We start from the raw sequence: 24,154 nt of genomic DNA, 5'->3' as shown, positions 1-24,154 counted from the left end.
ACAATCATATTTGGCACCCTTTTAGGCATGATTGTTGTTTGTTGTACTCATCTCTACCAAAATATGGCGGGAGTACCCCCCGGTAGTCATTCCTAATTTTAAAGGGCTACCTTGAGGATCGAAATAGCTATCTCATGATAATCAGGCGCACAGGATCGCTGGAGAAGGCTCATAATTCCCCTGCCATCGTGTTCTGCTCACCTGACAGAAACCGTTGTTTTTACCACCCAGTCATCCCGCACAATGCTGTCATGATGCTTGTGGAGAGATCAGAACGACTGAGTCACCTATGATCAATCGGCCATCAGCACCATGGTCAACCAACACAGGCATCCAGGGGTCTGTCTCAACATTCTTACTCACCTCTGACAAAAAGCATCTCTTCTTGCTTCCTGATGGTCTGGGTGATTCGATCATCAGCGATGGTCCCACAGAACAACCACTGCGACGTAGATGGAAAAAGAGTCGCTCACCTTCACAGTCTCTTCCTCGTTCTCATCCTCTTCTACCACATAGATAGTCTCCTCGACGTCGCCCAAAACCAGATTGCAGTGACTGTCGTAGGCCTGAGAAGGGAAGAAAGTTAGTCAACACATTGCAATCTAAACTGTAGTCGATCCAGAAGGGGTTGCCGCTTACATGGAGACGTCCTTTGAGCTCACGATCTCCGCGAAGCTTTACAAAGACGATTTCGTCCAACGAGAGTCGAACCAGGTCCAAGGGCTCGGAGACGGACGAAGCTCCCCCGGCCTCCGCGTCGGCCATTTTGGGGAGGAATGAAATTAAGGCAGGTCGACAGCTGACGGACTCCTTTCACCGCAGGAAAATCATGCAGCCAGGAAGAGAGCGAAGGAGGATGGAATGGGCGTGCTGTCTGCGGTGCGGGTCTTTGCGTGAAGGAGATAATAATAGTGCCAAGACCCAACCAAAATGCACTCCGTCTCCCGACTCCACCCTCGTCCTCCACCAGCACCATCAATTGACAAAACAGTCCCCCCCACACCAGACCGCGGCAACCAAACGCCTTTATGCGGTGGTTCGCGCTTCGGGGTGAGGCTCTACGCTCTCACTTGTTCTGCTCCTCATGTCGTCAACAAATTGCCTCCCAACACGGCCTCAATGGCTCTCGTTTTGCCCCCTTGCGCGCTTCCCCTGGAGGCTCCCGGACCTTGACGTCGGACACTGAGCCGCCTCGGGCGCCTCAAACCCAGAGAATAGAGATGTATCGATGGCAACTCCCACGGTCGGAGAGGATAAATGGATTTACTTCGAACCTAGTTGTGCGGCCGGGTTCGAACTCACCACGTGTCTCGGAGGAAGAGACCACACGGGGCGATCACGAGGAACTGCAAAAGAAGAAGGCGACCTTCTACAAGATCCTCCAGGATGGACAACCAGAGCAAGTGATGAGGACAATGCTGGATCCAGAATACCACGCGATTGTCGGCTCTTTACCTGCTAGTGCGTTTGTCGGTGCTTTCCTCCTGTTAACCCCAGAGTACTTTATTGAGCCCTACAGGACGATCCATGAGCCGCTGCACCCTGCACTGATAGAGCATAAGGGATACAAACCGCTGGAAACCATTTTCTCAGAGTTCGCGCAAGGTCTTGCGAAAATCGTGCAGCTGAGACGGAGCGCGGGTCGCAGTCTTGGTTTTGCCGAGTACGCTCATCTGTTGCGTTGTGCGGCATCCATGGGTGATGCTCCCATGGCGGATATTGTCTGGAGCGAAATGAAGTCGGATGACGTGCTGCCGGACGTCCAATGCTACAACTACTACTTGGAAGCGAAGATCTGGGACAACGCTTATACTGGGCTAGAAAGACATCGCCTACGGGTCTCTCCTTTTTACTATCGGAAGAGAAGATTCATGGATCCACCACCGGGCTTTGAAGGGTTTGGAACAGCAGGAAGAAGCGTGAGAAAAGAGGTCCTCGAGATTTTCAAAGAGATGATGAATCGAGGGATCGATGGCGATGAGAAGAGTTTCATCAATGTTTTCTTGGCCTCTGCCCGGGTCGGTCATGTGCGAGGAATGAAGGCGATCCTAAAGACGGTTTGGAATGTCGATGTGGACCTACTGGTCGCAGGCAATGAGAGCGAGCATCCCCCGGTTACCCCCTACGATCCCTCGTCGTCCTTGTACCCGTCCAGTGAATTACTCTTTGCGGTTGCTCACGGGTTTGGCGTCAATTATGACATGGCTGCCGCGCTGCAAACAGTCGACTTCCTGTCGCGTCAATACAACATCGACATTCCAGAGAAAGTATGGATGCAATTGTTCATTCGGTCATATTCTCTCTCGAAGAGACGCTTTGGGCCAGACCGCTATCGCGACGCGAAGGGAGCGGTACCGATGGATCTAGTGGTGGCAATCTTCGAGATGATGACATCCGAGCCGTACAATGTGCGTCCAAAGATGGAAGTCTACCGCATGCTCGCCAGGACTGCTTGGGACAGGGATCGGCTGGAGGAATTCCGATCTTACATGAACGCCGCTTATGACTTGCTTCGAGAAACAAGGCAGAAACGGAAGGAGGCCAGACGGGTTGTGGAACAATATCTGGGTGAGCCATTTTCTCGGGGACCCGAATCGAGCCCGCCGCGTCAGATTCTGGAGTCTGCGCTGCAGTCGGCGGCATTTGTGGAGGCCGTGAACCGATATGAGATCCTGCGGCTTCTGGTCGCCCAGCAGACGTCCCTTATGGAACGCATGGCGAGGCTGCTCCTACTCAACACCCGCTGGACGGGGCGAGACAATCCGCTATGGCGACTTCGCCTGCTTCCGATTGCCATCAGTGAATGGCGGGATTTTATCCCGCAATCCTTTTATGTTGACCTCGCTGGGGACCAGGGTGGTCGGATTATGTTCCACGGCCAGACGTACTGGGGCCAGGCAAACCCCCGGCCTCACGATAAAGTGCCGGTCCGATGGTCCCCAGACGGCGAGGGGCCGGCAGACGGCGAAGAGATCGAGGTCGACGACGACTTTCTCTGGAACAGATTCCGCTTGTCTGTAGGGGAGGAGTTCGCGAATCGAGAGCCTCTGAAGCGGCTGTTCTGGAACACATTCGACCAGGACACCCCCTCAACTTCAGATGACCCGGTGACGTTGCAAGAAGCAGAAGCCCTCGAGTTGTCCGACGCGGACGAGCTCGAACAAACACAAAAGGAAAATGCTGCGGCTCGCAAGGAGTCTTTACAGGATGGCGTTGTTGGTGGGATATTGCGGCCATCGCTAACATAGTTATGTCTGTTTCCTTGGATTTCGGCATTGTCAATGGGTTTCTTCGGTTGCTGCATGTCTGGATGGATATTATGACCCGTGTTTTCCTTCTCGTACAGCATTTGATACCAATTCTAGTTTTTCTTTTGTTTATTCACTGATCCTAACTCCGGTCTCAAGAGTATGAAGAAATAAATTCTTGCATTTTTATGCACATGAAGGAATTATAGGACTTAACTTGCTGAACTACCAACTAGTTGTTGCATGATTATTGTCTGGGACACTATTCTCCAGTTTGATGTTCAGACAAACATGCACAAGAAGTGGTCAGTATATCTCCCTTTATTTAAGGTATAAAGGCATCACCTGACCTGACCTAACCTGACCAGACCCCTTAGCTAAGGTGAACTATCAGATGGTCTGAAACCCACACACTGTCCGACTATGCCATTATACTTTTTGATGTTCGGACGAGAGTGCACACGAGGTCTGTGTAGTTACCTGGGGTATTCTGGCTTAGTCAGTCAACCTACCCCGGTTAGTTACCTTATACCAGCTACCTAATTAGGAAAATCCCGAAGACCTGCTTTCGCCAGCTACGACATTAGGTACACCTACCTAAGTATCTCTAGGCGAAGTATCAGCTGATCTGACGAACCTAACTGTCTGCCCCTGTCTGAATTTTTTTTTATTTAATGGTTAATTAGGAACGTTTCTTGGTGATCATCATCTTAATACCGCGGAATGCCACACGTCCCCCGTTGTCGTTGAATAGACGCGTAGAAGAAACCAGTGCAGATGATATGATAGGTAGACTATAGTCTTCCCCGGGTAGGTAATGGATTGGTGGGTTCAGGCTAATTGAGGCATGATGCTGCTGCATTGTCCTACATAATTTCGATACCCTCTAGGTAGCTACCCATATGTAGGTGAGCTGAGCTTGCTTTTTGCGATATAGCTGGCCCTGCAGAAGACCAGAAGAAAGAAGATGGCCTATCCATCCATCTTCCAGACAAATTAGAGTAAGCTACTACGGCCCTGAATTCAAGCATTGTCGAGATGTGTAGCTACCATTATTACTATTACAGCTTGTAACCAGGTTCCTCGAAGAAAATGGTAAATGTTGGCGATATATATATACCTAGTCAACAGACGAAGGACACTAAATGGTTGCCAAGGAGGAGAGGGGGAAAAAAAAATAATATCTGTTGCCTGGCAAGGAAGGAATCGTCAGCGAGGTTAAAGCTCAGCTCCGTCTGTGGTCGTGGACCTGTTGTCGCGAGGCTCGATATCAAAAATATCAACATTCCCCGAAAAGGAAACATGACCCCTCCCCCCTCCGAAAAAAGATAATTTTTTTTTAAAAAAAAAATAAATACCAAAAAGAGAACACAAGGCCTCTGATAAGGGGTGCCCTCCCTCCCGGAGCACCCCCATGAATTTGATGTTAGGATAGAAAATGGGTCCCTTTGGAACCAGAGGGATTCAAACCTGGGTCTGCATCCCTTTTAGGACTTGTGTGACAGGTGCAGTCCTAACCACTGCACCGCAGCCCAGGTTCTTTGTTGACAGGTAGAGAGGAAAATGGGGTTATATGTGCCAGGTGTGAAGGGGAGTGTTTGTTTGTTTTGGGGAGGAGGGGGGAGGTGTGCTGTGGTCAGCTGACTGAGGAGAGAGAGCTGGCTGGTGTCTGTCATAACAGGATGACCACCCCGATTGTTCTCAATCACCGGAGTGCCATCTTAGGTAGGTATGTCACACACAAGGACCTTTGAGCTTGTATGTACATATGTGATGGCTTTTGTCGCCAGTTCGACCACCGATGTCCGATAGAGACATACCCAAACTGGACTTCATGGTTTTCCTGATTTGGCAATTTTTCTAACCTTGCTTTTCCCGATCCGATCCAACCCCAACCTGAAAGCACGCGTCTTACCTCTATTGTTGATCGTGTCGATGGACGCTGAGGTCATACCTATACCTCAGATTTATCATCCTTGGCTTGCGACCGAATACTGTCCAGATATGACTGGACGTTGGAAAGAAGAGGTTATCAACAGTTACAGGACAGGACAAACCTAGACGTTTTCTAGACTCGAACCGAGCTACCTACCTACATACGAATAAAACAGACTTATCGGCGTGACTATGAAGAATCTTGATCGCCGCTATATCCATTTTCTAACAGCTTCACCAGCTGAGAGGTGCTGATGCTGGCAAAAGTTCCCTACCTCTACTGTCTCCAGCACTCGAACAGCGACCACATAACCTATCCGTCCGCTGTCCCCAACTGCCGACCTCTGCGAAGAGCACCTCCATCACGAGGGAGACCCTGAGGGCGGGAACGATATGATGATCACATCTACTCAATCATGTCTCGCTGCCGTTTCGAAGAGGAACATTACTCGAGGTTCAAGATGCGGATCGCATTTCCTCCGAGAACAGCCCTAACGGCATCCTTATCTGCACCGAACGAGGCTTCGATTGCCTTGTAGTTGGTTGTGACACTGAGCCATGGCTCATCCACCTTACCATCCAGCGGAGGAAAGAAGGGATGGTCAGTGCCTGTTGGTGTCAGACAGTAGTTCATTATATTTACTAAAGGCAGAGAAATAGTCAGAACGAGCCAAAGGCTACATACCAAATAGAAGCCGATCTGAACCTCCCGCTGCCTGCACGGCAGCCTTCAATCCTGCCTCGCCGTAGACCACGGCATCCAGATAGATATTCGTCTTCAAGACGTCCCACACGCTTCGCTGCGGGCCCTGCGTGCTGCCCCCGTTGGCAACAAACTTGCGTTCATGGGCGATGCAACTCTCGATCCGTCCGGCAAGAAAAGGCAGCGTGCCTCCCGAATGCGCCAGCAGGATCTTCAGTCGTGGAAACCGGTCAAATACGCCTGCCAGCAGCATGCGCGTCACCGCGATGGTAGTCTCCAGTGGGAACCCCAACGCCAGAGGGAGGACGTGGCCGTACCGGTCTGTCACATCGGCGCCCCCAAACGCCTCGTCCGGGAGACCGTAGTGCGGGTGTAGAAACAGCAAGGTGTCGGTGTCTTGCAACGCCGTCCAGATGGGATCCAGCGCGCTGTCGTCCAGCCCCTTGCCCAGCCCGGACGTCCCCATGATCACGCCTCGCATGTGTGGGAGCGTCTTGAGCCGTGCCACCTCGGCGGCCACGATGGAAGAATCTGGGGCGCTGAGCGGGAGGGCCCCGAAAGCGAACAGCGGCTGCGTCTGCGTCCCGTCATCAGAAGGGTTTTCTGTCGCTGCTGCTGCTGCTGCTGTTTCCCTGTTCACCCTCGCGCAGGTCTCTTCGAGATCATTATTAATACACTCCGCCCAGGTCTGCGCCTCATCCGGTTCAAGGAAGTCGAGCCAGGGATTCGCAAGCGACACGACGCTGGTGGTGATGCCGTGCCGGCGCATAAAGGCCAGTTTGACATTAATATCCGAATAGGACGAATCAACCGGTCGGCCACGCTGGTCCAGCGGTGTCGACGGGTTGTCGTCTGACGAGAGGATGATCAGACGTGAGGGAGGACGAGCACCACCGGAAGCGGAAGGGGGATCGTGCACGTAGGGGACTTTCTTCCGCGAACGGAGCATGGCCAGATATGAGGGGGGGTAGACATGGGTGTGGATGTCGACGATTGGGTAGGACATTTTCCTTCTTCTTTTTTTTCTTTTTTTTCCCCCTACGCCGGTACAGTGCTTGTCGTGCAAAAGGGTTGTTCAATTTGATGCCCTGCTTGCTTATCGAAGGAGGGTCCAACAATAGTATGGTGAGGGGTGTTACACAGAGGGCTACATTCAGAGATAAGAGAGAACGACTTGCTGATACAGACAGGAATAATACCCCATGACGGGGCAGATGCGGGATTTGACGATTTCTTGAATGGACTCCGTATGCCTGTGCTGATATCATTTACCCTTATCTCGTCCACCCCAAAGTGGGAGGATGTTATCGCTGATAACAAAGATAAGGAGCTGTGATAGCATGGAGTCCCCGCAAAATTGATATCGATATTAATATTCTTATCAGATCACCCCTCTTACTGTTATATCTTTTCCAGTCCTGTCCAGAGTCAATTCTGACGCTGCATTGCTCTGTTGTCTTTTCCCATCGAGTATTATTATCTCTTGAAACACTCTCCTGTCTACTGTTGATCAGTTCGTCGTACCCTGATAAGACCAATTCTCCTGGCCACTCATCATGGCAGGGAATCACGAGTGCAAGGCGACCACTGCAGTCGAGCAGGATGAACTCTCCATTCCTGTAAGTCATGGCTTTCTTCTCTAATTTCCTTTTGTTCTCTGGCCTGACTAGCGTCTAGATCATCGACTTCGAACCCTTTCTGAACAGGTCGCCCTCTGATAAGCATTCTGTCGCCGTGGCCATCACCAATGCCTTCAAGACCTCCGGCTTCCTCTATCTGAAGAATCACGGCATTCCGCCGTCTGTCGTATCTGAAGTCTTCGCCTCCTCCGCACGCTTCTTCGCCCGGCCCCAGGCCCAGAAGGACAGCCTGGCCTGGACGACTCCGCAGGCGAACCGCGGCTATGTGGTGTATGGCCGGGAAAAGGTGACTCAGGCCACTGACATTGCCAGCATCGCCGCTCTGCGCAACGCAAACCCGGATCTCAAGGAAAGCATGGAGATTGGCCGCGACGGCGTCGACGACCTGCCCAACCGCTGGCCGGACCATCTCGACGAGGAGGGCAAGGACTTCAAACGCGTGATGCAGAATTTCTTCCACCTCGGCCAGGACCTGCACATGAAGGTCATGCGGGCGATTGCCCTGGGCATGGGTCTGCCCGAGACCTTTTTCGACGAGTTCACCAACAGCGGTGACAACACCCTTCGTCTGCTCCACTATCCGCCGGTGTCCAAGGACGTCTTCCGCAAGAACCCGGGACAGGTCCGTGCGGGCGAGCACAGCGACTATGGCTCCATCACGCTGCTCTTCCAGGACTCGCGTGGCGGCCTGCAGGTGCGCAGTCCCAGGGGGACGTTCGTCGATGCCGTCCCCATCGCCGACACCATCGTGGTCAACGCGGGGGATCTGCTGGCCCGCTGGTCCAACGACATCATCAAAAGCACTCGCCATCGAGTCGTTGAGCCGCCTGTCCAGGAAGATAATGAATCGTCAGACATGTACCCGGCGCGGTACAGCGTCGCGTACTTTTGCAACCCCAACCTGGACAAATTCATCGAGGCGTTGCCGGGCACGTATGGCGACGGGATCGGCGAGAAGAAGTACGAGGGGATCCATTCGGGGGAGTATCTCGTGCAGCGGTTGACGGTCACCTATTAGAAGGGTTGAGCATGCTCAACTGCTGTTGACTGTGAGATTGATTGATATCCTGATATACCGATACACTATCTATGTATCTAGCACCCTCTCTGCCATTGTCAATGCAAAAATTTCTAGCGTTTCTTTTCCCTTTCTCGCTTTCTTTCCGTCTGATATTTCTTCTGACGCTAATACGTCGACGGCCTCTGACCCAATCTCCCCCCATCCGTCACAACAATATTCCCATTCAAATAACCACCAGCCGTGCTCGCCATCCACAGAATCACGCCCGCAATATCCTCCTCGCTGCCCGCGCGGCCCAGAGGAATGATCTCGCGCGGGACCGTCTCATCAGTGATGCCCTTGTCCGGAATCCCCTGCGACTGGAACATCGGGTTCGACATCTCCGAGTGGTAGATGCCCGGCGCAATGCCGTTGACGCGGATGTTGTACCCGACCAGCACCGTCGACAGCGTCTTGATCAGCGAGTTGACCGCCGCCTTGGAGAAGTTGTATGCGAACCCCGACGGGACGGCGCGCATGAAGCCCGCGATGGAGCTGGTGACGATGATCTGCGGCCGCGGGGGCGACAAAGTACCTGGCACGGGGGCCGGACGCTTCCTGTTCGCCGCGTCCAGGAGCGGCAGGAAGGCGACGGCTGTGTAGAACGCGCCGGTGACGTTGACGTGGTGAACGTTTGTGAAGTCCTCCATGGGGGTCTGCCAGAGGTGCTCACGCAGTTCGGCCAGCGTCGGCGGACTGCCGTCCGATTTGGCCGGCGGGTTCGCCAGCGGACCCAGCACCCCGCTGTTGGCGACCAGCAGGTCGATGTGCTCTGTCTGCGAGGCGATGAAGTCGTACGCCTTCTGCAGGGAGTCTTTCGACGCGACGTCCCCGACGACGGGGACGATGGTGCCGTTGACCGCGAGGGAGGCCGTCTCCTTCAGGTTCTGCTCCCGGCGGCCGATGATGAATACTTTCGCGGCGCCGTTGGCGTCGAGGGCGCGGGCCATTATCCGGCCGAGGCCTGAAGAATCATCAGCATACTGATCCGTCTTAACTGGGGAGACAGTGCAAGCAAGAGCAGAAATCATCACAAGTGTGTCGTGTTGTGTAGTTGACTAACTCACCACTCCCACCGCCAGTGATGACGGCCACCAAGCCCTGGACTGAGAACAGTTTCGAAGCTTCCAAATGGGCCATACTGATTTAGAGGTTGTATGTATGTACGAAAGTCACTGGAAAAATTGTCAGGAAACAAGTATATACACTAACCACGACCAAAAGAAGAGGAACACCAATTGACGATGTCTGAGCACTTGTCTCCGTTGGAATTGTAGGAGAATTGATCGACTTTATTTGAATTTATTTATTTTATTTAGTATTTTAATTTATTTCAACAATAAATCGTGGATTGAAAGAATGAATGAATGGACATTCAATCGGCAGAAATATGTACCTAGTACCAACCAACCCCACTAATTATTTGCCTATCGCAACAATTAAATTGATTAGTTAACTTACTCCGCAGTTACAAATCAATCGCGGGGTCGAAGAAAGTGAAAGAAAAAAAAAGAGGTAAATAATCCGAAGAATAATTAATAATATTGGACTTGCCGATCCACTGGGTGATTTGTCATCCATCATCCATCCATCCATTTCACTCCATCCTGCATATGACTTTGGATGAATCTGCATTACTAGGTACTGTACCTAATTCTGTGAGGTCCTGTCTGTGGCTATCTTATCTTATCTTTGGCAATATTATTATTAGATTAGATAGAAGGGGTTGTGCAACCATTTCAAGCTTCAACAAGAGAGGGTATCAATTTCTCCGTACATATTCCCTGGGAGAAAGTATACCCGGGTAAGAAATACCCAAGTACTGCAAGTACTGTATGTGCATACATACCTCCTAGGTAGGTGAGGTCGGTTGATGATAATAAATAATATCCAATTACAGCCTGCTTTGTTAGAAATTAGGTACTATAATAATTATTATTAATCTAGGGCTGTGCAAGTGTGTCAGATCAGATCAGATTACTTGGTGGTGTTGGAGATAGTCAATATAGTAATAGTTTGAAGTCGGAGAGTTCACCGTTCACGATGGCATTATTATGACTGTTATTGACATCTCATCAAAAGCATAGACGGGTCTTTTCGTATGTAGCATTCGAGGAGAAACTGAGGCTGTGGCTTTTTCTTTTTGCGATTTATTCTTCACAGCAATCTCTATAGATACGGCTGAATTTTTAGATTGAATCGTGATTGGTCCATCGACATGTAGATCACGAGTGTCGACCCCGCCAGATGGATAAGGGATGCTTTAACAGCTTCACTCTCTCCTGTGCCTGCACTTTGCAGACGTCTAGCTGACCGACCTGCCGGCCTACGCAAGATCTCCGGACACTCGATTCGTGCGATCAATGGACCTTTAAAGTGGACACCTTGGAAGTCAAATACAGACAGAGAACTTTACTTGCTCTCGGAGGTCAATCCCGCCGCCAAACATCAACGTCATCGCTCAATCCACCCACTTTCTCTGCAGCTTCGCTCATCACTGCGTCTGGACGAACAGAACTCAATTCCTGGAAGCGTCGGAATCGCGAATTGATTTTTTATCGACTGCAGATGAAATTCTCCTACGCCAATGCAGGGTTTTCGGCAACGCGCGGAGAGCTTCATCCATCAGCGTCCGCTCCCGATTGACGTAACCTACGCCAGTCAAGTCGAAGCTTGATCCAACTCCTTCCCCATTTCCATTGGTGGAATCTTGATAAGGCTGATTCTGGAGCATCCAGTTTGATCTGCAACAGCAGTCAGAACAATTGGAAATCCTCCAACTTTGTCGCGATCTCGCCACCGCGTCAATTGACTGGCTGAAGATCAAAGTCAATTCAGCAACTAACCTAGCCAGTCATGCAGCTGGAACAACTCCTTGTGCATGCTTGCCGGCTGGGTCCGGCAGTCGTTTTGTGGGGAATTGGAGCTGTCGAATTATCGTCTGGAGTACGCCTTTTTTTAACAGTTTGCTTTTCTCAACACCATGTCTCGATTCACGCATATTTCATGGCCGAAGCCGGCATGAATGTCACGGCACGTTGTTCTGACTTCATCTGCTACCGTCTGTTCCGGAGGAGCCATTGCAGCTGGACTCCAGACAGCCTTCGTGTCATCGCTGACGTCTTGTCTTCGCTGCTTCATTCTCAAGCGTTTGCAGAAAATTATGGACTGGTGGCGTCATTCAGCCTGACGAATCCCGCTGATTCAAATACTATTTGAGCGTATCTACTCTGCTCTGCTCTGCTCTTCTGCATCCCGCCAAGTTTTACCCTGTCAGGTTCTTCACTTACCGAAATCAATTTGAGTCTTGGGAGAGGGTCGCATATCATGGCTGTGACACGACTGACCTTGCTCTCTTTCCTTGCCTTGATACCTTTCTCCCAGGCTGCTCCCCGAACCAAGGTCGCTGCTGCCTCTAGCCTGACTTCAACTCCAGCTGCTGCCGCACCTCCCAGCGCTCCGCCCACTCGCAGCCATCCAACGTCGCTCCCACATCTTCCGTATACCAGCACGCCCACTACGACGGGTGCTGCGAGCGCGAGCGTTGTTGGAAGCGGCGTTTCTGTCGTACCTCTTCAACCGGCGGCTACAACATACCCAAGTGATGGGTTCCTCCATGACCCTCAACCAGCACCATATGTCCCCGCTGGCGGTCTTGGGACCAATGCCACCCCAGTCTACAATGCGAAGAGTGACTTCGACTATCAATCCCTGGTATGCTTTTCATCCGTTGTAAATTAGATAGAATATACTGAACTTTTTCAGGCCCTTGCCCTGTACACAGAATGGATAGAACTTGATCTCTTCCAGAACGGGCTCGCCACTTTCTCGGTAAACGATTTTGTCGCTGCTGGCCTGACCGCACAGGACCGCTTCTTGATCGAATTTATGGCGCAGCAGGAAGTCGGGCATGCCACGATGATCAGCAATATCCTGGGTGCATCATCTCCCCAGCAGTGTGACTATCGGTACCCGTTCACGACGGTGCGCGAATTTGTGGATTTCTGCCAGAAGCTCACTCGGTTTGGAGAATCCGGAGTGTACGGCTTCCTGCCACACTTGAATTCCCGCGAAGCCGCTCAGCTGCTACTCCAGTCGATCACCACGGAAGCTCGCCAGCAGATGATCTTCCGTCAGTTTGATGGCCTCTTCCCCATGCCAGTATGGTTCGAGGTCGGCGTTCCTCAGTCATGGGCTTGGACGCTTCTCGCTCCATATATCAGTTACTGCCCGGCCAACCAGACGAGACTGGCCTGGCAGAACTTCCCTGCCTTGTGGATTCTGAACCAGCCAAACCCGGCACGAATCAATGGCTCGGCGGGATATAACGAGACCATCACTGCGGGCACCAACACACTGAATTCAACCATTCCCCCTGGCGATGCCTGTGCCAACATCACTGACACCGCCAATGCCTGTTCCCCGGGCATCACCCACAACCGGACCCAGCCGCTTTCCTGGCCTGGTCGGGTGGTGCAATTGGCTTGGGAGACTCCCGGCAAGGGGGTTGGGCCCAACAACAGTTACATCACGTCGAGTCAGGCCGGCACTCCCGCGTATGTCGCATGGGTTACGCAGCTGAACGTGACCTATTCGACGTTGAATGTCATCAACTCGACACACGGCACCACAGTTCAACCCAACGTGGAGACTTTTCTTGGCGATCCAGCGATTAACGGAACCATGTTTATTGCCATCACTGATGCGGATCCGTACCTGACCCCCTTCAACCTCAGTCTCATCAATCCCCACGTAGTGGCTGGTCCAGCTTTATACCAGGCTGGTTGAGTTGAACTGAAAGAGAGTAAAGTAACCAGATGCTGTGGCGGAGCAATCTCAGGCATATATATCCAATAGTGGTGTTGATGGTGTTAGTGATCGATTAGTATCTCAAATTATTTAAAATTTAAATCTACGAGTATACGAGATTCAAAAGTGGAAATTTATATTCATTTATAATTCATTTTTTTAACTATATGTTTTGCTCTTGAATAGATATTGTCATGCGTATCAGGACAATGTCCCAGTTTAGTGTGTATGGTTCGGGCGGTTGGATACGATTTCTGTGGAACAGGTGACAAAAAGGCCCCAAACTTATCTTGTCTACGCGCCACGCTCCAAATCCAACAACACGCTTGCACTGACGACCGCACCCGGAGCTCTACTATCCTTAGCAATGGAAAAGTGTTTGCTTACCTGCTCTTATGAGTGATTCTGACCATGAACCCTCCCAGAAATCGAAAACAGCGCCGGGCTGCTGCGTCGTCCGCTTCTGACGATTCCTTCGATCCGTCGTCCATCCCCCTCGCTCATCCACCGCCTGAAGATGCATCAAAAAACAAGCGACAAGGCAAGACACTCATCGAGATCGCCGCAGAGCGCCAGAAAGAGCTCCAGGCATTAGCTGCCAAGAATGGGAAGGGGTCAGCCGCAGCGGAATCGACGCTCTTGAACCCCGAATCCGCGGAGACACAATACCTCAAGATCTCCCCATCGGGCGAGGTTTCGCGCTTCGACCCTGGCAGTGACGCCTCGTCTGCTCAGCCAGCTGAGCAGCCCGACGCCCCTCTGCCACCGTTTATCGACACGCTCCTCCTTTCATTCCCTCTGTCGGCACTGCATTTCACACTCGCCTTCCTTGCCGCGCATCAATACCTTGAAAACATCCCACTACGAAAGCTCGCGCAGGAGTCGATTATCGTGGCATTTCCTGTCCTGACGTTTTGCATCCACCTCGCTCACGGGCACGTTATTCCCTTTGGAAAGAAGTCCAAGTCTCAGAAAACAACTCAACAATCTACGCGCTGGACCAAGCTCATTCCCTCGTTACGAACCATCCTGTTCCTTCTGCCGGCAATTTGCCTTGGTGGTTACCTGATCAAGATCACGAATGACGAGCCCTACTATGCGGTCATGAAGCGGGCACCGGCTATCGGCACACTATGGGTATGGTGCGTGTTGGAGATGTCCGCGGGTGCAGCAGTGCTGGCCGTTTTGGCGCCGCTTGGTTGGGGAGTCCTGTGGAAGGGATACGGAATAATCTAGACTTCTACCCGCATACACTTGTGTAGTGCCGTGCAATGTGACTATCTTCTGCTTTCGAGCAGCCAATTACTGGCGAACCTCGGTCAATGGCATAATCGACCACTACCGTATATCTTGGATCACTTTCTCCGATTTCACACGGTACGATTCGCCAATCAGTGGCTGGAATCTTGTCGCCATTTTCCGGTCACAGCGCGTTGTCTCATCTAGGCGATACTAGGAGAACCAGAATGCAGAATTAAAGCAAATACAAGGGACCATGACATAAACTCTGCAAAAAGATGCTAAGCTTTTAATCCATATGCATCTCCACGCAAACACGCGTGCGGAGTTAGAGCTTGTCGTCGGACGTGGCTCGGCTTTAGAAGACTCACCCCCAGACTCTGTGAGACCAGACCAGTCCAGTCCTTCATCTTCATTCTCTTCTGCAGAGTTCACATGCGATCGACCAACTTGCAATGGAACGAGGTGGAGACAGCTTTGAACCAAAAAAGAAAAAAAAAACAGACTTCAAATGAAGTTCATTTCCTAGCCCTCCTTCGACTCACGAGTCAAGTCACCAGTGTTCTCGACGATCGTTCTTCCTGCAATTCCGTGATATATGTACTGTACTTATCGACGGGCCATACAGTACTCCTGCTAACATGACCAGGATCTATCGACTCAGTTAAGAACCGTGCTAAATTTAGAGCAGACGTCATGACCATGAAGTTCACACCGAGAAATAAATAAACTGGCGCATACAGTATATATCCCCTGCAGATTCGCTAAGGATTCCATGACCAGTACCCGCTCGAACCATTTCATTTCTCGGGCACAATATAATATAATATAATATAATATACAGTTCTGGTGATTTTATCCTCCGTACAGACCTACCTGTTGTATGTACATAGGTTGTCAATGCTATTAGCTATTGAACTTGTTCTGATCTCGACCCGTGATTGGCAGGACGAATAGTACCATTCCTAGTATTATGTATAGCAGTTGACAATAAATAATGACGATTAATTATTACCTACAATAATTCGTTGATGGATATACTCTGCTTGCTGCATCTAGTATTATTACAGTTGATAAGAACCATCGTCGATACTTGACCAACTCTTCGGAAATCTTTGTACAGTACACGGCTTTTTTTTTGGGACCCGTTACTCTCACGTCATGCGAACATTCCCTCCCTCCCAATGACAGACAGCTTGCAGGACTGAGGACGAGGTCAAGGTCCTCGGGAGATATGTATTCGGGGCTCGTGCAGTTGATTGGATATATGTAAGGATCACCACCTTCCTTCCTTGCATGCGCAGACGCAGACGCAGACGCTCAGTTGGGAAGGTACGATCTTGCCGATCAATCAGCCAGGCACCCACCCACACCGCTCTTGTTGGATCGTGTCCATCATATAAGCCTCTAGATCTATAGGCTTATATAATATAATTTATCTATAAAGCTGAATGAATAGGTCTAACAGCCTACCGAACGAGCGAACGGACGCGAGATCTATTCCTTGTTGTGCGCTTATACTGCGAGTGTTACTAGGCACACTAGGTAGGTACCTGGATATCGTCTGTGTAGAAACTATTTAAGAACTCTACCTACCTGCATACGCTGTATGAGGTGGGTGGTTCACTTGCAGGTTGCAGACGACTGCCAGCTGTCAACCATCCACTCTGTCTGCCCAAATAAATATCTTGCTCGTCTCGTCATGGAACGAACACCTTCTACCTTACTACGATGGAGTTTCCTTCTGCGGAGAGGCCAAAGCTACATACATATACATATACCTATATCCATCCCCAGACGGAAAACTTCTCATTTACTGGAATTGGAATAATTAGCATCAACTCTGCAGAATCCTAGACCTAGAACTATTATTTCCCATTTCTGTGAGTGAGTGAGTGAATTTTCTTTCCTTTCTGGACTCTTCTTCTCGCTGTGACAGACAGCCCAAGTCCAGATCCAGATCCTCCCTCTCTTCATTCTGTATACTATACTATACTGTAGCGTGCACTGTGGACATTATTATTACTCTACTCTACTTCTACTGACTTTCCCCTCCCTGCAGCAGCAGCAGCTGCTGCTGCTGTGCTCATCAGTATCTTCCTGAGGATGTTATTGCAAATTGTTTTGAAATTTCAGTCCATACTAATAAAAATATAGCAAGGCATAGATAGATATAGATAGAAGTATATGTGGATTTTCCAGGACATCAATTCCGCACAGTAACAAACACATCTACTACTATAGTAGTCTACCTACATACTTATCTCAGGTATTCAAACTATTTCCGCCTACTTCTTACTTTCTAAAAGACACAAAAGATACAAGGGATGATAAATCACAGGACCAAGTTCCGTTTTCACTGTTTGTTTGTTTGTTTGTTAATTTAGAGTAGAAGTAGGTAAACAATTTCAACAAACATCAATGTTTGTTTGGGGGTATATCTGCCTGTCTTGTCATGACATGTCCAAAGTCAAGTAAAAGTCATGCTGCATATGTGATAATAACAACGATCCCAATATCCCGGCTAAACTCAAACTCAAACAAAATCAGACTATTCTCACACCGCCGCCCTGGAGCCCCTGAAAAACGCCCCTATCCGCCCAGAAAAGGAAAGGAAAAGGAAGGGAGAGAAAAGAAGAGAAGGGGAGAATATTCCATGTCGCTGAGAGAGAACGAGATAGTCATCATCACACGCGGCATCATTATTAGGCAACCCGTTTCCTTTATTTGCCCCATTTTCGTCCCCTCCTCCCAGATATTAAAACCTCGTAAGAAAGATCAATGTCGAATGAACAAAACTTTTGGGGGATGGCCGTAGAATGTCGTAACATCGTCATCGTAAGGTTGTTGATATTATTAAGATTAGTAGGTATGTAGAAATAAGGGACGTAACATGTGTTTGAGGCTACCGGACGGTGCCAGCTTCGGCTGCCTCCGGAGCATTGTTCTCATCCGGTGCGCGACCTCGAGATTCCATCAGAGGAGGCTCGGCTGTCAGATCGTCGACGGTCAGTCGTGTCATTTGGCGGCTGAGCTGGTTCGAGTCGGGTCGCGAATTGGCATTGGAATTGTGGTCGAGCCGTTCGAAGCAGTCCATCCGCTCCAAGTCCTCATACTGTGGCAGCGGTGGCAGGGGTGAGCCACGATAATCCTCCATCGTGCATCCGTTGTTGTCGATTGTCGAGTATCCCGGCGGGCTGGCCGGAACATCGTTGTACACGGGGGGCATTTCCTCGTCCCAGCTGATGCCCAGTCCGCTGCGTTCCGTCACCAGCAGATTGAATTGCATCCTCAGAACGCGAGCGGCACCGGTGGGCGTGATGAGTTTCGTATTCTTGTTCGGACAGAATTCTTCCGCGACAATCAGCTCGATGACCAGGTTGTGCTTCACTTCCAGGCCCCCTGGGGTCTCAAGATCACACACTGGCTTGCACCCAGGCTTGATGCACGCTTCGAATTCCATGTTGATCTCCCCTCCAGCGGTATCGAAGTCCGTCTTCCACCCGCTCTTTTCTTCATTGTGACCAATGATGCGGGTCTCCTGATGCAGAACACCCTTGCCTTCCCCTCCGATCTTGTGAGCATGCTTCGCGCAGGCAGTCGACACAATCTTCTGGTGTTCTTCAATCCGCCACATCATCTTCCGTAGCCGCCATCGCGTCTGAGTTTCTTCGCTTTTTTCCACGATGCCGCTGAGCGTCATCTGCACCGGGAAAGAGCCGATGGGGTGAACGACGGAGGGCAACACAACACGACCTGTCAGATTGGTGGGAGGAAAGATTCGCACAGACGATCGGTCATTGCCTGGCAGGATGGCACGCTGGATCGTGAGCGGGGTCTTCAGGGTGATCTCTTCGCCCGTCGAGGTGATGGCTCGAGCGCTCAGCAAGTATTCAACGCTTCCGAGCGATCCCTGAGCACTTGCGGGGAGGTGGCCAGGGAACAGGTAGCTGAATGGGAAGTCGTGGTCCCCCTGCTTGAGGTGTCTTGGCTCGGTCAGGAAGTCCCAGTAGCACAGTTCATTCGTTCGGGTGGAGCAACTTGGGCAGTCTCTGGAAATTGGCTTTTTGGTGGTAATGGTTGATGTAAGATGCAGGTCGAACTTGTTCAGGGTGACCTCCCCCGGAAATTCGGGCACAATCACGCGGAGACGCCCCGAGAACAGTGCACCAGTCGAGTTGGCAGGAGTGCCGTAGAAGACAAGGGGCGGTGATTCGAAGATCATGTCCAACTTTGCCGCGGGGGAACGAGCATCCTCCTTCGTACTCCCACGATCCTTGGAGCGTGAGGATCGTCCAAGGCTGAGCCGCTTTTCTTTGTGAGGGTGGATGAGGTGATCCACAGAGAAGGATAGCCGGCGCTCGGAGGAGTCGTGACCGCCATCCGGCAGCAGATGCAACGAGTGCCTTTTCGAGGAAGGGATCTCGTTCACCGACGACGTCGAGGAGGAATTCGAGTGGGTCAGACCCGAAGATGGCGATGTCGAGCGAACAAAGCTCGAGAGAAGACGGCCAGGCATGGTGACAGATCGGTTGGAAGAGAGGGGAGGAGGAGAGGGAGAGGGAGAGAGAAAGAGAGCAATAGGGAAAAGTCACAGAGGACTAGAGTTTGTCGACTTGATTGTGAGTTCCCACAGTCGTCAAGTGGAACTATCAATGATGACAAAGAAAGACAACTTCAGGGGGTGCCAACCCTCGACGAGATCTCTCGCTTGGTATATCCGCAATTAACACGCTTTACGACGCGGTGCGATGGTCGAACAACTACGAAGTGGCGCCAGAAGCCCAAAACATAACCAACCAGTCGTGTGGAGTGGAAGTGGCTCCTTCCGAGCGGGTGGTCGAGGATAAAGATCCCAACCGATCTGGAGTGAACGAATCACGAACTTCTTGTTGGCAGTATTGTCCTATACGACAGCGCGAGGCAATTCCTTAATTCACAGAGTGGTGAAGAAGTTGGAAGAACACTACGTACGTAGGTATGTAAGATGGCGATAGCGGGCTCTTTGTATGTTCCATGGACCTAGGCCAAGGGGTCGATGGGAAGTAAAAACCTTAAATCTGGATTTACCCACTGCACGGGACAGTTCCTGGCCAGTAGTACGGGTGACTGTCCAAACGGATTCTCTCTACGATGCTGTCTGGCCATGGAATAGGCTCCATTCCAGCACTTTCTTTACCAAAAAAAAAAGTCGAGCTTCCTACATCGAACGGATGCGGTGGGGGCGTTCCAGCCGCGGACGTCACATGTGGAGAATTACCGTTTCACGCCGGTGACGATACGTGACGGTACGGTAACCTCCTTCCACTTCCCCTCCCACGCTCATTGGACGGCCCTCGACGCCGCTTCCGTTTTCGATGAGGGAGAGCAAGCCGGAAACCAGGGCATCTAGAAATTTCACGTCTCTACTAGACAAAGAAAGAATCAAAATGGTGCAAATACAATCAATCACCTTTCATGATTTCCTTAGATGAAGTGGTATATTATCGTGCAAGGAGCCATTCATTTGCTTACTATTGGCACTCTGTACACAGTGGAGGGTGGTACTGTAGTGTACTGGATGATGGATGAATCATCATGAAGTCTAATGTCTCGAGTCTGGACACTCGGCTCACAAGGTTGATGGTGGTCTGAGCAAGAAGAATGACGCGACATGGCGAAGCTCAGACTAGCCGGAGTGGACTGCGGTTAAACCCACTCCAAGGTTCGATCTGGATTCTGGAGTCAGAAGAATCAAGCTAGGCTGGTTCTTACAGGCCCAGGCAGGAAGCGAGTGGACCAGGTCGCAACTTGCGCAAGAACACCAGAATAATCAATCAGGCAGTCTGCAACTTTATGTGATGGCCAGAAGGACCTCTGCTGATCTTCCAACGTCGGATGAGAGATGGATCATTAAACTTTGGTTGTCGATCCACCAACTCGTCGTCGCTTCAAGCACGTCCTCCACAACATGGGCAAATCAGTCACAATTTTTTTAGTGGCGATGGTGAAAATCTAGATATTCCTTTGGAACAGTATATAAAACACCCAAATTCTAGAAATCCTGAATCGGTCCGGCGTAATACCTACAGTTAGTCGATTGCATCTGCTTATTAACATGGTCACAAGATTCTGACAGGATCATCATCTCCACTTGCCCTGCAGAATTGCAGTTTGCTTCATGATAATCATCATCACCAGGCATGTCGCAATTATCAGCTCATCTTTTGTACTGTACTTCGTACCAAAGGGGTTGGATCTCGGATGGTTTCCTGAGCACGCCATCTGTTCAGGGCCTCCGAAATCAAGCCTACTGCGTAGTGACTCATCTTTGTTGCTTGCCATTGATCATTGATGGTCAGCTGCCAGAAATACATTATCACGTGGTGCAGCAGACCGCTTCGAGGCTGCGACTTGCCGTCTTGCCGGCGGGCAATATAATACTTACATGACAAGGCCAAGACACAGATGATACGTAGCGTGACGCTCCTGGTGGCACAGCCCTATTTGGAGATCTCTGGGTCTGCCGATGATGCGATTCTGCGTCCCTGATTTGCCAAGCCCGCCTCCCCTGCAGACTCCACATGGAAGGGAAAAATTTTTTTGCAGTGTGACTGCTGTCGGCCATCGGGGCTCTCCTCGCTGCTACCATTTCGGGCAAAGCCGCAAATCCCCCGTTCTTCCAGACATGTCCAAAGACTCTTTGCACAGGCTGACAGCCTGTACCCCGCATTGTGCAACCTTCGCGGGCGCATGGGGCAGGCGTCATACGACTCTGGCGGCTGGCCACCTCTGGAATATGCCCTGCTTCTCCTTCTTGCTTCGTACGTTGCTGAGCTCGACCTCGAGCTCTGAATAAACAACGCACCAAGCTCGACGATCAGCATTGGCCCGCTGTCAGGTTCTAGGCTTCCCACCAGACAGACGGTGCACGGGCATTGCCGCCTGGCTGCAGCACCAAGTTGTCTCGGCCAGCAATTGCGGATCGTGGATGGCGAGGTGGTATATCCATTACCTAACAGCATTCGCAGTGGGCGAAAGTCCGGGGTCGGCATCAAGCCAGCGTTGTCTGTTCGGCCACGTTCTCCGGTCGGAAGCCTTCCATGCAGCTTTCCTAGCGTCGGCTTCGGGGAGGCGCCGGAAGGCTTCCTCTTCACGCTGTGGACATCAAGTTTGCATCGACAAGAGCACATCTCAGGTACCTACTGACTCGATATGGGAATCTGATTGGGCCTTGCAACGTCAACAATGACGGCCTAGATATGACGTTTCCATCAAATTGTTTATTCTCCACCAATTACATGCAGCGGTGAGGACATGTCAGTCACATCTACATCCATACGATGTAGATAGATATTGAGCAGTCTCATGCAATAATCTCAAACTAATCTGTTTCATCTTTTCTCCTGTCGTACGATATATACACGTGTATCTAGGTATTACCTTTCATTCTTAGTTTTCGCTTCCGTATAACTCTCATTTCTAGAGACTAATTCTTTAGCGTTGCTGTCAGATGGATATCATCGGGTGCCGTAATTTTGCTGGAGAAATACCAGTCAATCATGATACTACGGAGTATTACTCCGTACTACTGCTAGGTGCTTGCAACAATAATAGTAGTAAATGGTGCCATTCCAGTTAGAAGTTACCCGAGCCGGCTACGGAGAATTCACAGTGGGACCCGACTGGATGGACTTGACTATTTGGGAAGCTTCCAGCCCAGCCTGGCCCATCCCAGCAGGTACCCGGTAACGGCCTGATTTACCTACCTGATTTACATCGGTTGGGTAGGTAGTTCGTCAAGAATTATCCAGATTGCGAACCGTCAAAGACATGTGCAGTGATATGATTTGATCATTGAGTACGGAGTATACAGCACATATATGTCCTCCAAGATCCTCATGCGTTAGTTATTGATCGATAGTTGGTTATGATGACAACACAATTAATGTCCACAGAGTAACACTACATAAGTATACTCTACAGTAGGGTTGTCTACATTCAAAACTGAGTCTTGATTTCATCGAGTAACTGCTCCCTGTGAGTTATTTTATAGTGTACTCTTGTGTAGAAGAGTGCATCAACCAGCTACAAGGAGCTATAAAAAACTGACCAAATTCAATAATAGCGTCAACTAGCCTTATATAACAACCCCTTATATACCTATCGAGTGTATATTTTCCTTTTTTTTTTTGTTTCTGAACTTCACATTTGTTGCATTGCAGCCTTGCTTCCTTGAGGCGCTAATAATCATAATAATAACTACAGTGACCACCTCCTTCATCATGGAAAGCCATCCATCATTGCTTTTGCTTTTGCTTTTTTCTTTATTCCTTTTTAAAAGGGAAGCTACCTGCCGTACTCCGTACATGGGCAATCCCTGTCGGACCTTCGATCACGGCCACCAGATCAGTCCTGTTCCGCTGATTGGCTGGTTGATTGATTTTGTGAGGTACAGACTTTAAATTTAAGTGTAGAGGTACCAGGGTACATTCGTCGGTTCGGAGGAAAAAAAAAGTCAGACGCGAGAGAGAGAAGATTATTAGTAGCAGCGGTATTACTTTCCAATCAAATCTAATCCAATAATTTTTCTTCGGAAAAAAAAACTTTTTTTTTCCTTGCATTTTTGTTTTCGCCACGGGGTTTTCTTTCTGAACGGGAATTGGGTTTTCTACAGCAAGGTTTAGGTACCTTACCTTAGTACCTACTCCATCAACTAAGGCCCAGTCAGTCACAGACAGTGGATACTATCCATTACATTCCTACGAGGCTACGAGCCTACGACAGTCATTAATTAAGCTGTTACCTAGGTACGGAATGCCTAAAGTACTCCGTAGGTATTACTCCGTAGGTACGAAGTACGGAGTACCTATCTAGTTTTTGCAGGACCCACGGGTCCCTATTACTGACTATCGGAGGTCGCCGATGGTTTTGTTCGAAAAAAAAATCATAGACCGACGCAAACCGAAGCGTAGGTAAAGTAAGTACTAGTACGGAGTATACAGAGTAATAATACATAGTCTGTTGGGGTACAAAACAACACAAAAGAATAAAAATAAAAACGACGATTATCGTATTGGAGGAGGAAGAACATAACGTAAAATTTTTATCTGTAGGAACAGGGCAGAATGAAAGCATTATCCCGCAAAGACAAGATTCAGGCGTTTCAAGACTTGAGCAACGAATTTGTCCATTGGATGAGTTGAGTTTTCTTTTTTCTTTTCTTCTTTTTCTTTCTCTTGGAGATCTCCTGCAGACAGACAAACTGTCGAGGCTACCTACCTATCCAAAATCATCTCTCTGGTAAACTAAGGGGTGCTTCGTCCAGAGGAAATAAAGCCTAAGGTTCAGTGTCCACTGGAGGCACTCTTCTCCGCCTGCAATGCGCTTTCTCGAGATGAACGTCTGCTTGATATACTTCCACATTCATACTTCAACCGAGTGTGTCGAGATCATTCCAATGCGATGACTTTAGCTCAACTCAATATATGAGCCAATTGCGAATGGACTTGCATCCTGCGAGAGATGCTGGGGACTCGAA

The 24,154-nt window shown here is 50.0% G+C and overlaps 9 protein-coding genes across 9 annotated transcripts; 4 read left to right on the top strand and 5 right to left on the bottom strand.

The window, feature by feature from the left end:
- Positions 1-249: 249 nt before the first annotated feature.
- On the bottom strand, positions 250-765 carry VTN77DRAFT_3800 (uncharacterized protein; the record flags this gene model as incomplete). Its single annotated transcript, XM_069419789.1, has 4 exons — positions 250-287; positions 364-400; positions 474-566; positions 640-765. 4 exons carry the CDS (start codon positions 763-765, stop codon positions 250-252), a joined length of 294 nt encoding a protein of 97 aa, XP_069278150.1.
- A 263-nt stretch (positions 766-1,028) lies between these two features.
- On the top strand, positions 1,029-3,248 carry VTN77DRAFT_3799 (uncharacterized protein; the record flags this gene model as incomplete). The annotated part of the gene is made up of 1 exon (XM_069419786.1): positions 1,029-3,248. The coding sequence occupies one exon, from the start codon at positions 1,029-1,031 to the stop codon at positions 3,246-3,248; it is 2,220 nt and encodes a 739-aa protein (XP_069278149.1).
- A 2,380-nt stretch (positions 3,249-5,628) lies between these two features.
- VTN77DRAFT_3798 (uncharacterized protein) lies at positions 5,629-6,892 on the bottom strand (the record flags this gene model as incomplete). Its single annotated transcript, XM_069419785.1, has 2 exons — positions 5,629-5,792; positions 5,869-6,892. The coding sequence occupies 2 exons, from the start codon at positions 6,890-6,892 to the stop codon at positions 5,629-5,631; spliced, it is 1,188 nt and encodes a 395-aa protein (XP_069278148.1).
- A 550-nt stretch (positions 6,893-7,442) lies between these two features.
- VTN77DRAFT_3797 (uncharacterized protein) lies at positions 7,443-8,544 on the top strand (the record flags this gene model as incomplete). The annotated part of the gene is made up of 2 exons (XM_069419784.1): positions 7,443-7,505; positions 7,564-8,544. The coding sequence occupies 2 exons, from the start codon at positions 7,443-7,445 to the stop codon at positions 8,542-8,544; spliced, it is 1,044 nt and encodes a 347-aa protein (XP_069278147.1).
- A 167-nt stretch (positions 8,545-8,711) lies between these two features.
- VTN77DRAFT_3796 (uncharacterized protein) lies at positions 8,712-9,726 on the bottom strand (the record flags this gene model as incomplete). The annotated part of the gene is made up of 2 exons (XM_069419783.1): positions 8,712-9,550; positions 9,654-9,726. 2 exons carry the CDS (start codon positions 9,724-9,726, stop codon positions 8,712-8,714), a joined length of 912 nt encoding a protein of 303 aa, XP_069278146.1.
- A 2,187-nt stretch (positions 9,727-11,913) lies between these two features.
- On the top strand, positions 11,914-13,374 carry VTN77DRAFT_3795 (uncharacterized protein; the record flags this gene model as incomplete). The annotated part of the gene is made up of 2 exons (XM_069419782.1): positions 11,914-12,300; positions 12,352-13,374. The coding sequence occupies 2 exons, from the start codon at positions 11,914-11,916 to the stop codon at positions 13,372-13,374; spliced, it is 1,410 nt and encodes a 469-aa protein (XP_069278145.1).
- Positions 13,375-13,806: 432 nt separating this feature from the next.
- VTN77DRAFT_3794 (uncharacterized protein) lies at positions 13,807-14,631 on the top strand (the record flags this gene model as incomplete). The annotated part of the gene is made up of 1 exon (XM_069419781.1): positions 13,807-14,631. One exon carries the CDS (start codon positions 13,807-13,809, stop codon positions 14,629-14,631), a length of 825 nt encoding a protein of 274 aa, XP_069278144.1.
- A 2,908-nt stretch (positions 14,632-17,539) lies between these two features.
- Positions 17,540-19,153, bottom strand: VTN77DRAFT_3793 (uncharacterized protein; the record flags this gene model as incomplete). The annotated part of the gene is made up of 1 exon (XM_069419780.1): positions 17,540-19,153. One exon carries the CDS (start codon positions 19,151-19,153, stop codon positions 17,540-17,542), a length of 1,614 nt encoding a protein of 537 aa, XP_069278143.1.
- A 1,963-nt stretch (positions 19,154-21,116) lies between these two features.
- Positions 21,117-21,806, bottom strand: VTN77DRAFT_3792 (uncharacterized protein; the record flags this gene model as incomplete). The annotated part of the gene is made up of 1 exon (XM_069419779.1): positions 21,117-21,806. The coding sequence occupies one exon, from the start codon at positions 21,804-21,806 to the stop codon at positions 21,117-21,119; it is 690 nt and encodes a 229-aa protein (XP_069278142.1).
- Positions 21,807-24,154: the final 2,348 nt, after the last annotated feature.

Source organism: Rasamsonia byssochlamydoides, assembly GCF_041956645.1.
Source record: "Rasamsonia byssochlamydoides strain NRRL 3658 unplaced genomic scaffold VTN77scaffold_27, whole genome shotgun sequence".
Taxonomy (NCBI): domain Eukaryota; kingdom Fungi; phylum Ascomycota; class Eurotiomycetes; order Eurotiales; family Trichocomaceae; genus Rasamsonia; species Rasamsonia byssochlamydoides.
The sequence above is the reverse complement of the archived record's forward strand: the minus strand, read 5'-3'. Positions and strand labels throughout refer to the sequence as shown.